The following is a 13,626-nucleotide window of genomic DNA, read 5'->3' on the forward strand; positions in this document are numbered from 1 at the left end:
GATTTAATTTCAGTGATGTCAAATTGTGTATGATAAAAAAAATCAATATTTTGTTTTTAAGTTTTTGAAGTGTTTTCTGAAGATCGTGATTAAAAACACATTTAGGCTTCAAAAATTATAAAAGTTGTCCTCATATGTTAAGCTTATCTTGCTGAACACAAAGTTCAACGTTTCATAAACTTTTGTTAACCACAGACCTTATTTCAGACATTCAACCCAAATCCCATAGAAAAATCCCTTGGCTTTGACTTTGACATGAGGGAACCGGAAGTGCTACTATATCCGGCTCCTCTATATAGGGAATGGGAACCGCAAAGCATTCTGGGGCATCGGCACTATCTTTGATGGCTAGTGAAGGCAAATTAATGTAGCCATGAATGGTTAAATATAGTAGAATTCAAGTTTAGAACTTTTATGAAAACATAGACCTTTTTTGAATACTTGGAGCTCTCTCTCTCTCATTTGGAATAACAAGCACACATTTATTCCAACATTTACAAATTTCTCACCTGTTATTTGTCTGTTATTCACAGTCCTCTTCCCCAAAAATAACATATGTTAACACAGTGGAGGGCAGTAGTGAGCAATGCGAACCACTTCCAAAAAAAATTATTTTACATTCACAAAGTGCTTCTTAGAAGATCACATATGTCGAATTGGAGAGTGGCATCTAAAGATTTGTGATAAGGTTTTTAAGGTATGTTCTGGCTGTTTATATACCGAACAAGGCCACATATCCAGTAGGCTTGGGCTGATTTTCGATAATATCAATAACTTAAAATATTGATGTGTCCAATACAAAAATGTTTTATACTAGCAAAAATACTTGCCTATAGAGGTTTATTAAAAATGTATATTGAAAGTTTTAATAGAACAGGTAGCCTCTGTAGTCTGTAACATGTAGCCTACAATTTTAAAGGCCTTGGTGAATGTTTCTGAGCATTACTTCAAATTTTAACATATTCATTCTGATCTTGTTTTATATTGAAGTGTTGATTGAAGTGTAATTGCTCGATTTCTATTAAAATGATTGTGTTTTGTAATTGTTTACTTACTTTTTATTTAATCAATTCTTTACTTACACGCCCATATTCTGCATGGCTTTATTGGGACAATGTTTGTGCATTTCCACTCTTTTGCCCTTTTCTTTTGCAAGTTAACAAATATAATTAAACTTCAACTGTAGCAGTATTGTTTTTATATTAATGATCAATCTGATGACACAAAACCTTAAAATATTGTGTTTAGTATGTGGTCACGGCAGCTCATCCAAAAAATGTGGCTCCCCTAAAATCTACTATACTGCACTTTGGCTCCAAGCCCATCTCCTCCCACTCTCTTATCAGACGGGTGAGTCTTTACACCCCTTCCCCTCTAGCACACTGGCTTGTCCTCACATTTACTGGAACGCAGCAGAGGACACGGCCTTCCCTGGCATCTTATTCAAGTGCCATCAGAACAATTCACACCTCAGAGTGGATGGGGAGAGAAAAAGTCGTTTTGAACAAAATGGGCTCACTCACTGCTTTTGGGACGGTGTTGCTGGTTTGTCTGGCTCTGTGTCATGCAGCACCTACCACTGCCCCAATTTCACCAGAAGAGGAAGATTTGGCTGAGGTAATGCAATACACTTTGAGTCAACTTTAGGAACTTTCAATTAAATAGACTGACCAGGCAAAACCAAGTGAATGTTTTGATCCTTTATTGTGTTCATATTTAAACCTGCTAAGGGGGGATGTATGTGAGACAGGTTAAAGAAGTATTGTTGATGCTTTAGATCAGAGGTTTTCAAAGTGGGAGGTGGGCCTCCCCAGGGGTTCTTCGAGGAGTTTCAATCGAGGCTCAGTGGATGGAAGTGAAACAAATATTATATTAATTATTACAAGTATATCTCATAGAATACCCATGTGTGTGATTTGGTTAAAGAGATAGTTCAGAGATACAGTAGTTTGGGGGGATTTGACAGTTTTTCCCCACTTTCCCAGTGTCAGAAACAAATAAATACCTCCAGACAGACCTTCACAGAAACCAAATAATTTGGTGAAGTCTGAAGTATGTCAAACAGCAATATCAGGATATCTTGGCTGAATTGTTGAGTGTCTATGGGATCAAATAACATAATCATGATCCCATAGGCATCCAGGAATTGAGCGAGGGGGGCTCCTTTTTCCAAGCGTTGTCTTGGGGGAGGCCCACAGTCTCAGACTTTGAAAACCCCTGCTTTAGATAAATGAGACTAGTGAAAGTGAAAACTGTTTGTAATATTTTGTACAATTCAGTTTAAGAAAAACTAGTTATAATTTTAATACAAGTTATAGTGGAAGAAATAACAATATGAATGGTCATAATCAGATGAAGTTTGAATCACTTTCTATTCAATCATCTTCCTTTTCTCGATCCTTCTCTCGATATCAGGAATACATTTCACAGTTCTACGCTGATGTTGGGATGATCAACTCCTCAATGCGAAACCTCAACATGCCCTCGTTCAGCCAGAATCTAGAGGCCATGCAGGCTTTCTATGGCTTGGAGGTAAAAATAACAAGGAATACCAAGTTCTATTTGCTCAATGTCTCGCTGAATGGGTAACATCTCATGTGATCCCTGAGAGAAACAAGCCTGGTATCCAGCCCCAATGAATCCTTAATTAGGGTCTGGATGCATCCACCACTGATTCTGTGACGTATATTTCAGCCCCAACTGATTGGTTGCTGTCTGTTCTCAATCATCGAACTCTTTGACCAATCGCAGTAGCAAAGGACAACTTCGACGATTCTGCACCAAAGAACTTCAATGGATAAGAACTGAAGGCTTAATTGTGTCACTGCAATATCAAGGCGGAAGCGCTGCTGTCAAAATAGAGACTAGTCTCTTGCCTTCTATGTTCAATACTCTTTGTCTGCTACATCCAGCAGCTACACCAGTAACCACCATAACGTTAACTTTAGCTGCAAGCCGCAAACAGCTCAACAACCGGCCAATGGATTTCAAGAAAAACCTTTGGTCACTCACACTGGCGTTTTGAGCCCAGTGAAGTGAAGAAACAGCTATTTCCCATTTTCCCATTGCTGCTGGATGAACTGACATGGCAAGATCAACCCGCTCAGCAGCAGGTATCCCTGGCTCTCCCTTCCTTGACTGTAAGGACATGGAAACACTGGGTCTCCTCCATGTCACCTGTGAAAACATCTGCAGCAGCGCTCCTCTCCTCCGGGGACAGCACTTTCTTCGGTGTCTTCCATCTCCCTGGGACCCCCTGGGACCCCCACCCCCCCGCGCAGTCCAAGCCTGCACGGCTCCAGTCTGCACTGACCGAGAAGGCTTATGAAGCAGGAGCGCTGTCAGCCCGGGCTCTCCATCCTCACTTCTTACCAGGCGGAGCTGTGTGTGACCTACGGTAGGATGCAGGACCAAGTTGTTTGGCAGGAGATTCAGACCATCACGATCTTTGTCTGCAAATCCTACGCTGTGCTGGCCAGGCTACGGAGAAAGTGTTGCGGACCCTTGTCCTAAAGGAGCGAGCGCCCTTGCTCAACCTCTCCACCCTGCCAGACCGGGACAAGGAGGACATCCTCAGCTGCCTGGTGGTTCCGGAGGGCATCCTTGGGTCAGCCCTGACCTAGTTACCCGGCAGGCGTGTGGGTTATGTCCAGTTCGTGCCCTGTGTGGGTCTATATATGCTAGAAGTCTCGGCCCTCTGCGAGGCACATGCAGTCCTACTCTTAGCCCTTGTTCACACAGGACGCCTAACGTGAGCAGAACTGAAGCTTGAGGCAGGCTCACGCTTAACCATTCACACAAGAAACCTTCTCTTTTCCTCTCAGCGCATACTCAGCGTGCCTTGAACCCGCCCACAACTCCCATTGACTTCATGCCTGACTTGACAGATCAATGATCGGCTTCAGCACGCATCACGCTTGGAATAGGCGTGAATCCTGAATGATCGATTGAGCAAGGCGTGAGCGTGGCTTCGTCGTGGCACGTGCGCGGGTGGTGTGAACGGCTTCGCCTGTTAACAAGGACGCCTAAATGAAACTTGTGGGTTCAGCGTAGGTTTTGCTTAGGTTGAGTATTGCTTCGGCGTATAGTGTGAACGGGGGCTTAGCTGGAACAAGGATGTCTCCTCTGCAGGTCGGTGAGGCTCGATAAGCTTGTCTGGCACTACGGGAACTGCGACTTCCCATTTAGCGAGATGCTGAGCAAATACGAATGAACTTAAGGTTATGAATATAACCGCGGTTCCATGAGTGTGTATATATATACACATATATATACAGTATATATATGTATACACATACACACACTGTATATATATATATATGCAAATCTCTGTGGCAGTTATCTCACATCATCCACAACCATTGACCACCAGGTAACTGGCTCCCTGGATAAGGAAACTATTCAGGTGATGAAGGCGCCCAGGTGTGGCGTGTCAGATGTCAGCCAATATGGACACTTCCAAGGGAAACCCAAGTGGCAGAAGAGGGTGATTACCTACAGGTACTGTGACCTAGAGAGGTGCAACACTGTCATTTTGTCATATGGTTGAATTTTGAGTAGCTGAATATCATAGTCAAAGCTCCTGATGTGATGATGACGATTATGATTGAAAGGAATATGGGACCATTTTTGTTGTCTCACTCCATATAACATTTTTATTTCAACGATGTTGACATGTTGAAATATAAATGTACAGCATGTGTCAATGTACTTTATATACCTACCAAACCATCATAACCTGCAACCCGTTCTCACTCCCAGAGCGCCAAATTCCGCAATATTGTCACGACCCCTTGTTTTCAGACGGACAAGTGTGCATATTCCGACACAAAAGAATATGTCGAAGGACCGTCGGACCGTGTGGAGGTCGCCACCACGACCTTGAACGTAATGACAGTCTGCGGTTTAACACATTGAGTGCCACAGCGCTTCAGTAAAATTGTCTGGAGCCTGTGCCAGATTCACTTCCATTCAGTTGAAAACAGCTATAGAATTTTTTCTATTAGGGCTATATGGACAGGGCTGGACTCTAATGAAACATTGGACACTCCTGCTTCTTTCAAAGAAGAAATTTTGTTTCTAGACAGTTCCATTATGAAATGACAGCCTCTGAAAGAAGAGCACTTTCAAGGGTTTTCTGCTGTCTTTTTTTACTTTTCAAGATAAAGTCACTTTTATGAATACTTTTTGCACTCTAATTTCAAGCACATTCACTGACTCTAGCTAATATTTTCTGATGTAGTGACGTGGTGTAGTTCTGTGCAGCCTGCGTGCCCCACCCCCCTCTCCCCCCCTCTCCCCCCCTGAGCTGCAAACTCCTCCCCACACGCACACAGTCTATTTTCGCAGCCTCCGTTTTTGCGCCGGGCGGCTGACGGCGGCTCCCGGGCGGATCCCAGCGCGACAAGGAAATGCCAAACGGGACTGCAGGAAAAGGTTTGGCCGTTCTGCGTCGGGTGCTGCCTTTCTGGGGGTAATCGTGTGGAGAAACTATATGCAGACAGATAGACAGAGGCAGAGGAGCTCAGTTGTGGGCGCGGATCGCAGCCAACTGTGCAGACAGAGCAATCTATATGGCTCTGGCTGCAGCATGCATCGGGTTCTCTTTGATCACGGCTTTCTCCTGCACAAAGTAAAGGATCTGAGCGCCAAGGTTTTAGGGTGGCGCAGCTGCCGTGTAGATATTTAAGGTGGCGCCGTGTGATCCCTTGAAGGGATTCATGCTCACTGGCTGGGTACGACCTTAAACAGCAGAATTATGGAATAATATGAATTATGATATTGGGACGTCCACAGACGTCCTTGGCACTTCTCGTTACTTTTTTTTAGGACGTCCACAGACGTCCTTGGCACTCAATGTGTTTAGGTCAAAATCACAGTAGGGAGAAGGCGTGAGAGTGGTGTACAATAGCGCTCCAACTTGGAACTTTCCTGTCACGAGAACCCCGAGCCAAACCCAACCAAGTTGCATTTGTTGCCTAAACCTAACCGTTGTTTTACTTGCCTAAAACCAACTAAAAGTTTATTTTGTTGCCTCCGCCTTGCTCGGGGGAAAAACCAGGAAGTGCCTGTGTCTGTGCTGGAGGAACGTGTGCATCCAAATATGATGCAAAAGGGTACATTTCGTGATGGAATATGCCACTGGGGGGGGGGGGGGGTCATGACAAAGCGGCCGAATTTGACGCCCTCCTGAGAAGGTGTTTCAACCTGATGTGAACACAGGATCACCCAGTACACTCCAGATCTGAGCCGCCGGCAGGTGGATGACGCCATTGGTCAGGCCTTCCAGCTCTACAGCGACATCATCCCGCTGAACTTCAAAAAGATCGACAGCGGAACTGCTGACATCATGATCCTCTTCAAGGGCGGATGTGAGTCTAGATGCAAGGGGGCATTTTAAAACACATACAAAACTTTTCGTCGGAAATGAGTGGAAAACATGGAAAGAAAATAAGACAATTTATTGTTTTGTTTTGTTAGTAATAATATGTGAGAGCTTCAAAGTTACTGATGTACCCATATACAAGAAAGATTCTTGTTATTACAGGTACTGGACATTGGTGTTGCCAGCTGTGATTATCAACATGGTTGGAATGTGTCTTCAATCAGATAGCTTGCCTAAATCTACCAGCTGTACTAAATTATGAGAGGAGAATTACTTTCACCCTGGATCTAAGTACAGACATGCATGGCCGTACCCAGGATTTGAGAAATACCGAGGTCATTTTAGCGCGGTGTGGGGGGTCCGGTTAGAACATTTTAAGTAAAAAGTAAAATGCTTCAATCTGGTGCACTTTGAGAGCAAAATTAAGAGGCTAGATCTATAAAGAACTACAGACATCGTATTAGATTAATATCCTCTTTACTGTGCTGTTGCTTTACAATGATACAAAAAATAAATGTCTCCCCACATAATATATATTCTGCATACAGGTCACATATGGTAGAATACTACTGGATTAAATACAATGGCCCATTGGCCGATCTACACAAACATCATTTATTTCTAGCCCTAATGCAAAATTTGAACATTGTGGTGAGAGTTATGTCTCTTCCTTCTATATAGGACACAGAGAGGAAGCAAATTGTTGCATTTCTGATCAACTACGTCATATATCATGTTATTTATGAGGGCTTTAAAACATCAATGACAGATGAATAGATCTGGGGGCCGGGGCTATTTTTCAAAAAAGAAATTAGATAATAAAGAAAATACCGAGGTCATGACCTCGGTGTTCTCGATGGTAGTTACGGCCATGCAGACATGTCTCATCTCTGTTCAAACATGCTCTCATTCGTTTCAGCAAATAAACTACAGATTGTGTTATCACCTTTGACCCAACACAGATCACGGGGACTTTTACCCTTTTGATGGGTCAGGTGGAGTGTTGGCCCATGCTAACTCCCCTGGACGGGACCAAGGGGGGGACACACACTTTGATGATGATGAAACTTGGACTCTAAACCGAAGAGGTAAAGGTTTCTGCCATGTCATTTTAGTAAAGCTGCGGCTGCCCTGATCAGAAATAGTGATGTGGGTTGTTTTCCTACACAATCTCACTGTAGACTATTGATGATAGTTCCTTAATATGTGGGAATTTTGTGAAAATGTTAAGCAAAGGTATTAAAACTAATTGAAGTTTGAATTGCCACAGGTGGTGTAAACATGACGTTTGATAGCACACAGAGGGGTGAATTGTCTTACTGGCTGATTTACCTGGAGTTCCCTCATGATTTAAATAAGTAAATAAATATCCACATGAGAAATGAAATACGTATGGCACCTCTCAACTTACTCAACATCATTGCAATTGTTGTAATCAGCCGGTGTGAATCTGCTGTTGGTGGCGGCCCATGAGTTTGGACACGCCTTGGGCCTGGACCACTCCAGGGACAGAAGTGCGCTGATGTTCCCCACCTATAACTACATCAACACAAATGGATACAGGCTTCCAGATGATGACAGACGCGGGGTTCAAGCCCTCTATGGTAATGAAGCCATATCCCATACATGTTTTTATCATTCCTAACTATGACAAGTCTGATTGAGGGATTTAATTTTCTGGTGTTTCGGACTTCACTGCACCAAATGTTGGTCAAGTTTGTAAAAGCCTGCCTGTTGCATATAAGTGTAAGGTCTGCTACAAAATCAAAAACTTAAGGTTAGTCAGTCTGACCCTGATATTAGCTTCTTACTAAAACATGGTTATGGTTAGATTCATTCAGATGTAGCCCTAAATAGGTATGATATTTATGGAGGTAGTGAAGGAAGGGGTGGTGGTTGTTGTTATTACTTAACCTGACGCTGACAAATAGTTTTGTTTGATTTGTCGTGTGATCTGATCTCATGATCTCCAGCTGGCTTGCGAGGTTAGTTCTTACTGATACTGTACTGCAATCTTATTCTTTGGTGATCTAGATTGAACACAGGGCTTTAGAGTCAACCTGTTCAAACTTTGAAAACCCCGAGCAAAATCAATCCTCATTGAGTTACAGGCCAGGAGAAGAAGCATCCCAAGTGTTTTGATCTTTACCTCCGCCAACAGAGTTGGCCGGGAGGTCATGTTTTGTTTTCGCCCCGCTTGTCTGTTTGTCTGCAGGATATCTCAAAAGGTTCTGAACCGATTTGCACGAAACTTTGTCGAAAAGCAGGTCATCATGGGTCAACTTATAACTCATTAACTTTCCATGACCACTGGCCAAAAGGGGGCGTGGCAATAGGCATGACCAATCACAAAAGGTAGCTAACTTCCAACTGGATTATCATAACACCACCACAGAACTTTGCAGACAGGTTGGTCATGGGATGACCTTCTCCTTGGCTTGCCTTCAGGCAGAATAACCTCTTTGAGAAAAGCCAAATTATAATATTACACCAACTCAGTAGGGCTAGCTCTTGTGCTCACCAAAATGTTCAAAGTAAAGGCATTGCCTCTCCTGCTTGTATAAACTCTACAGATTGTTTAATAACTAGGCAACAGGAGATAAGCTACTGTACGCTCTGCCTTGTTGCCCACTATAATTAGTGCTCTGTATCGAGTTGCATCACAGTGGCTCAGTCAGTGGTTAGAATCGTCTTCTCAGTCACAGCAAGAAGGTTGTGGGTTTGAATCTCCACCCTGGTCCTTTCTATATGGAGTTTGCATGTTCTCCCCATGTTTGAATGTTTGTTTTTCCCACAGCCCAAAGTTATGCTGTGATTGTGGAGTATCGTAACATGTCTAGAATGGAAGCCAAGGGTGGCCAAACTATACGGGCCGGGGGGCCAACTGCGGCCCGTTGTCCGTTTTTAAGTGGCCCCCAATGTGTGTGTGTGTGTGTGTGTGTGTGTGTGTGTGTGTGTGTGTGTGTGTGCGTGCGCGCGTGCGTGTGCGTGCGTGCGTGCGTGCGTGTGAGTGTGTGAGTGTGTTCTTCAAAATTCATCGGGCTACTTAAAAACAGGCGTCAGGGTACTGAAATGTAATCAATTTTCCCATTTTAAATCAAAAGGGAGAAAATCGTCCCATTTTTTATTTTAAACCAAAAACACAGTTTCACAGTTTCTTGAAGATTTTTATACTGAATTTTAAGAGCTTTGTCCCCTCTGCTATCGAGGTACTGAACAAACTGCCACGCTGAGTGTGGGTTAAACTGTGTGTATCTTTGTATTCATGGGCAGCCGTATGATCCAGTTTGACACCTGTTAAGCTGTGAAAACAAATTTCCTTTGAGGGACAATAAAGTGTATTGTTTGCTCTATGAGGATGATCACTGAGTGGAGATCATCTTTTAATTTCCTATGGTATCTTCCAGGGAGCCGCCGCACACCTGCACCTGCACCTGCACCCACACCAAGACCACCTCCTCCTCAACCAGAACCTGAGGAACCAACAGAGGATCCCAGCCCAGACCCTCAGCCCGGCCCCAACCCTGGAAATGAGCGGTGCAGCCGGAACCTGGTGTTCGATGCTGCCACCGCCATCAGGGGAGACCTGTACTTCTTCAAAAACGGGTACATTTCAGACCATTTCTTTGTCCTTCGCTGATGATCTTCTGTTTATGGAATTCAAGCATGCATGCTTTTTCTGATGACTCTTACTCAAAGTCCAGAGAAACAGTTGTTCTATTCTTTAATAGTTACTACTGGAAGAAGACTTCTGGAGGAATCCGGTTGACTAAAGTGAACTCAATGTGGTCACGGATTAATACGGTCGATGCTGTCTATGAAGTCCCATCCAAGGATGTGGTGCGTCTTTTTGAAGGTACTTTTCACAAAGGTGGAATCTTCTCAAATAAAAGAACTGATGGAATATAAATCAGCATGCACATATCCATCCACCTCCTGTAAAGCTGTACTTAATTAGGATAAAACTCTCCAACTGTTTTTCCACAGGTCGTCACTACTGGAAAATAAAGGCTCAAGCAAAGACAATCATTCCAGGCTATCCGAAGCCCCTCACCAAACTTGGCCTCCCCTCCTCAGTGAATAAGGTGGATGCAGCAGTCTATGTGGCGACCACTGGAAAAACACTGATTTTTGTGAAAAACCAGTATTGGAGGTGGGAGCTACAAGTCATGATCATAGTATCATGTTATTAATATTATCGCCTGTACCTGTTTGTCTGTACTGGATGAAAATACTGTATAGAATAGATATATACAAGCTAACTAGCAAGCATTTGCAGCAGTGTCTCTTTAGGCCTGTTAGCAGTAGGCTACAAAGTCAGTTCCTGCCATTTTAAAATGCGATTCATCCTGATAGTTAATGTGCACTTTCCAGCTTTGATGAGAGCAGGAGCCGGATGGACCGCGGATACCCAAGATACATCACTCAAGATCTCCCCGGCATTGGCTCCAGAGTAGATGCAGCCTTTGAGAATTACGGTGAGCGATGCAAAATCATTCCCATTAATGATTTGACCCTATATGCACAAGTCAAGATCCACGTTTTGTAAAAGGATGAAATGATTTTCATCCTTTTTCATCCTTTTTCATCAAATCAAGTCATTCCACAGAAGTGCAGCAACATCCTCACTCATGAACTGAACATTCCCTCCCATTAGGATACCTGTACTTCTCAAATGGCCCGAGGCAGAGTGAGTACAACTACGCTTACAAGAGAGTGAACCGTGTTCTCCTCAACTACGGCTGGCTCAACTGCTACTGAAGCCTCATGGACACTAACGTTATACAAGACTTTGTCTATCATATGTCCAAAATCTAACTTGTCTTCTTAGGACTGTGTGCATAACATGAATCAATGATTTGCATAAAAGGTAGCAAGATCAAGGCCTTATTATACAGTACAGGAACAGCTCTCTGAGTCTTGTTTGGCTGATTGATTTATAAGGGGAAAAAATACACGTGAGGATGTGATCAGTCATCAGTTTTTTTTAAATATTCTATCAGTCTGTTAATGTGTTTGTCCCATGTTTTTCTGTGTTGAAACTGCAAAGGAATGTACTGATGGTGAGTGTATTTCAACTGCCTGGAGGTTTTTGCTCATTTGATTTACTTTAATTCAGTGATGTCAAATTGCACAATTCTGGCTGTAAGGTGAGGAACTGTTTAGACTGTTCTGTCCCTCCTGTAACGTCCTCTGAATATACCCCAGAGGTGTGAGGGGCTGTTTAGACTGTTCTGTCCCTCCTGTAACATTATCTGAATATACCCCAGAGGTGTGAGGGGCTGTTTAGACTGTTCTGTCCCTCCTGTAACGTCCTCTGAATATACCCCAGAGATGTGAGGGGCTGTTTAGACTGTTCTGTCCCTCCTGTAACGTCCTCTGAATAAACCCCAGAGATGTGAGGGGCTGTTTAGACTGTTCTCTCCCTTCTGTAAGTTAACGTCCTCTGAATATACCCCAGAGGTGTGAGGGGCTGTTTAGACTGTTCTGTCCCTCCTGTAACGTCCTCTGAATATACCCCAGAGATGCGCGGGGCTGTTTAGACTGTTCTCTCCCTGCTGTAACATCCTCTGAATATACCCCAGAGATGTGAGGGGCTGTTTAGACTGTTCTGTCCCTCCTGTAACGTCCTCTGAATCTACCCCAGAGGTGTGAGGGGCTGTTTAGACTGTTCTGTCCCTCCTGTAACATCCTCTGAATATACCCCAGAGATGTGAGGGGCTGTTTAGACTGTTCTGTCCCTCCTGTAACGTCCTCTGAATCTACCCCAGAGGTGTGAGGGGCTGTTTAGACTGTTCTGTCCCTCCTGTAATGTCCTCTGAATCTACCCCAGAGGTGTGAGGGGCTGTTTAGACTGTTCTGTCCCTCCTGTAATGTCCTCTGAATCTACCCCAGAGATGTGAGGAACTGTTTAAACTGTTCTGTCCCTCCTGTAACGTCCTCTGAATATACCCCAGAGATTCAAATAAATGTCAGAACTGGGTTACATGAGAGCACTACCCCCCCCCCCCCCCTTTCTTTTCTTTTACTGTGCCTTTGACAATAGCAGAACCCAACTTGCAGGCTATTTTTTATTTGATTGTATCTTCTTGTACTTGTTCCTTCAGAGCGAGGGAGAGTGAGACAATTTGAGACACTTTTGTCCTTGATCATCTGAATTATTTTGTTGTGAAATCAGTATCTGGGTTGCGTGCAGTCCAGCAGGATGCTCCAGCTTTAAAATGAGGACCAATTAAACAGAGCTGTTAACCTCAACTTCAGCCACAAAGGAGATGATCCGGTATACAGAATGATGCTGGTTTGAAGCACATGAATATAGTATTTTATAGTGTTGTATTGCATGTGTATTGTCTATGTTCAGTCCTGTCTGTGGCACAGACAGAACAATTACATGCCAAATGAAGTGAGCAACTGCGGTGAGAAACAATAATTCTGGGAAGGGAGATCAACATTTTAAACATACTCCTGGAAATCTGATGATGAAAAACGTACCATAAAATAGCTCCTTCAGATGTTTGAGAAAACAACCAATTTCTCGAAAGTAGCCAAAGTAAATAATGCTAATAGGGTGTGTGAAGTCCAAAGCTTCTCTCTTGACAGACCGGTCACGCAGCAAATCAGTTCAACCTGTCTCAATTTTGGACAGTGGCACAAATCACTTTAAGGCAGTGGTTCTCAAATGGGGGTCTGGGGACCCCCAGGGGTCCGTGGCACTTTGCCAGGGGGTCCATGAAACGTTTAGAGGAAAATAAAAAATAAAATATATTTTTTTGCAAAAGCTTCATAGTTCAACGAAAATATGTTATGCTTTAAATCTAAAAGGTTCATGGATTACATTCTAATCTAAGAAACCTATCAATTTAAAAGTCAAGCACGTTACCGTGGAAACAATTAAGCTTAGTCCAAAATCAGAATGAGGGGATCCCCGGTATATTTTCTATCTTGTAAGGTCCTTGGCTGAAAAACATTTGAGAACCTCTGCTTTAGGGACCTGTGTTTGTTTTGTCCTACCATGGTGACAATCCTTATTGGCTCTAGGTGTGGCATACTTAGGCTCTGTCCCTGTAATCTGAGTGTTGTTCACTGCACATAAAAACAACCACACAAGCATTTAGGTCTGTACCACAAAGGCCATTTTGCAACGATGAAGGATGAAGAAAAATGTGATTTGGAAAGAGTGGTTTCATATATGTGATTTGGAAAATGTGTATTCACATCAGAAGAATGATTTAGTTTGCAGC

At 43.4% G+C, this 13,626-nt stretch overlaps 1 protein-coding gene across 1 annotated transcript; it reads left to right on the plus strand.

Moving 5' to 3' along the window:
* Positions 1-1,509: 1,509 nt before the first annotated feature.
* Positions 1,510-11,146, plus strand: LOC310776402 (collagenase 3-like; the record flags this gene model as incomplete). The annotated part of the gene is made up of 11 exons (XM_083636595.1): positions 1,510-1,617; positions 2,416-2,532; positions 4,373-4,500; positions 6,223-6,371; positions 7,348-7,473; positions 7,825-7,989; positions 9,793-9,991; positions 10,117-10,241; positions 10,373-10,538; positions 10,760-10,863; positions 11,043-11,146. The coding sequence occupies 11 exons, from the start codon at positions 1,510-1,512 to the stop codon at positions 11,144-11,146; spliced, it is 1,491 nt and encodes a 496-aa protein (XP_083492721.1).
* Between the last annotated feature and the right edge of the window lie 2,480 nt (positions 11,147-13,626).

This window comes from Poromitra crassiceps (genome assembly GCF_964638095.1).
Source record: "Poromitra crassiceps genome assembly, chromosome: 5".
NCBI classification, from domain to species: domain Eukaryota; kingdom Metazoa; phylum Chordata; class Actinopteri; order Beryciformes; family Melamphaidae; genus Poromitra; species Poromitra crassiceps.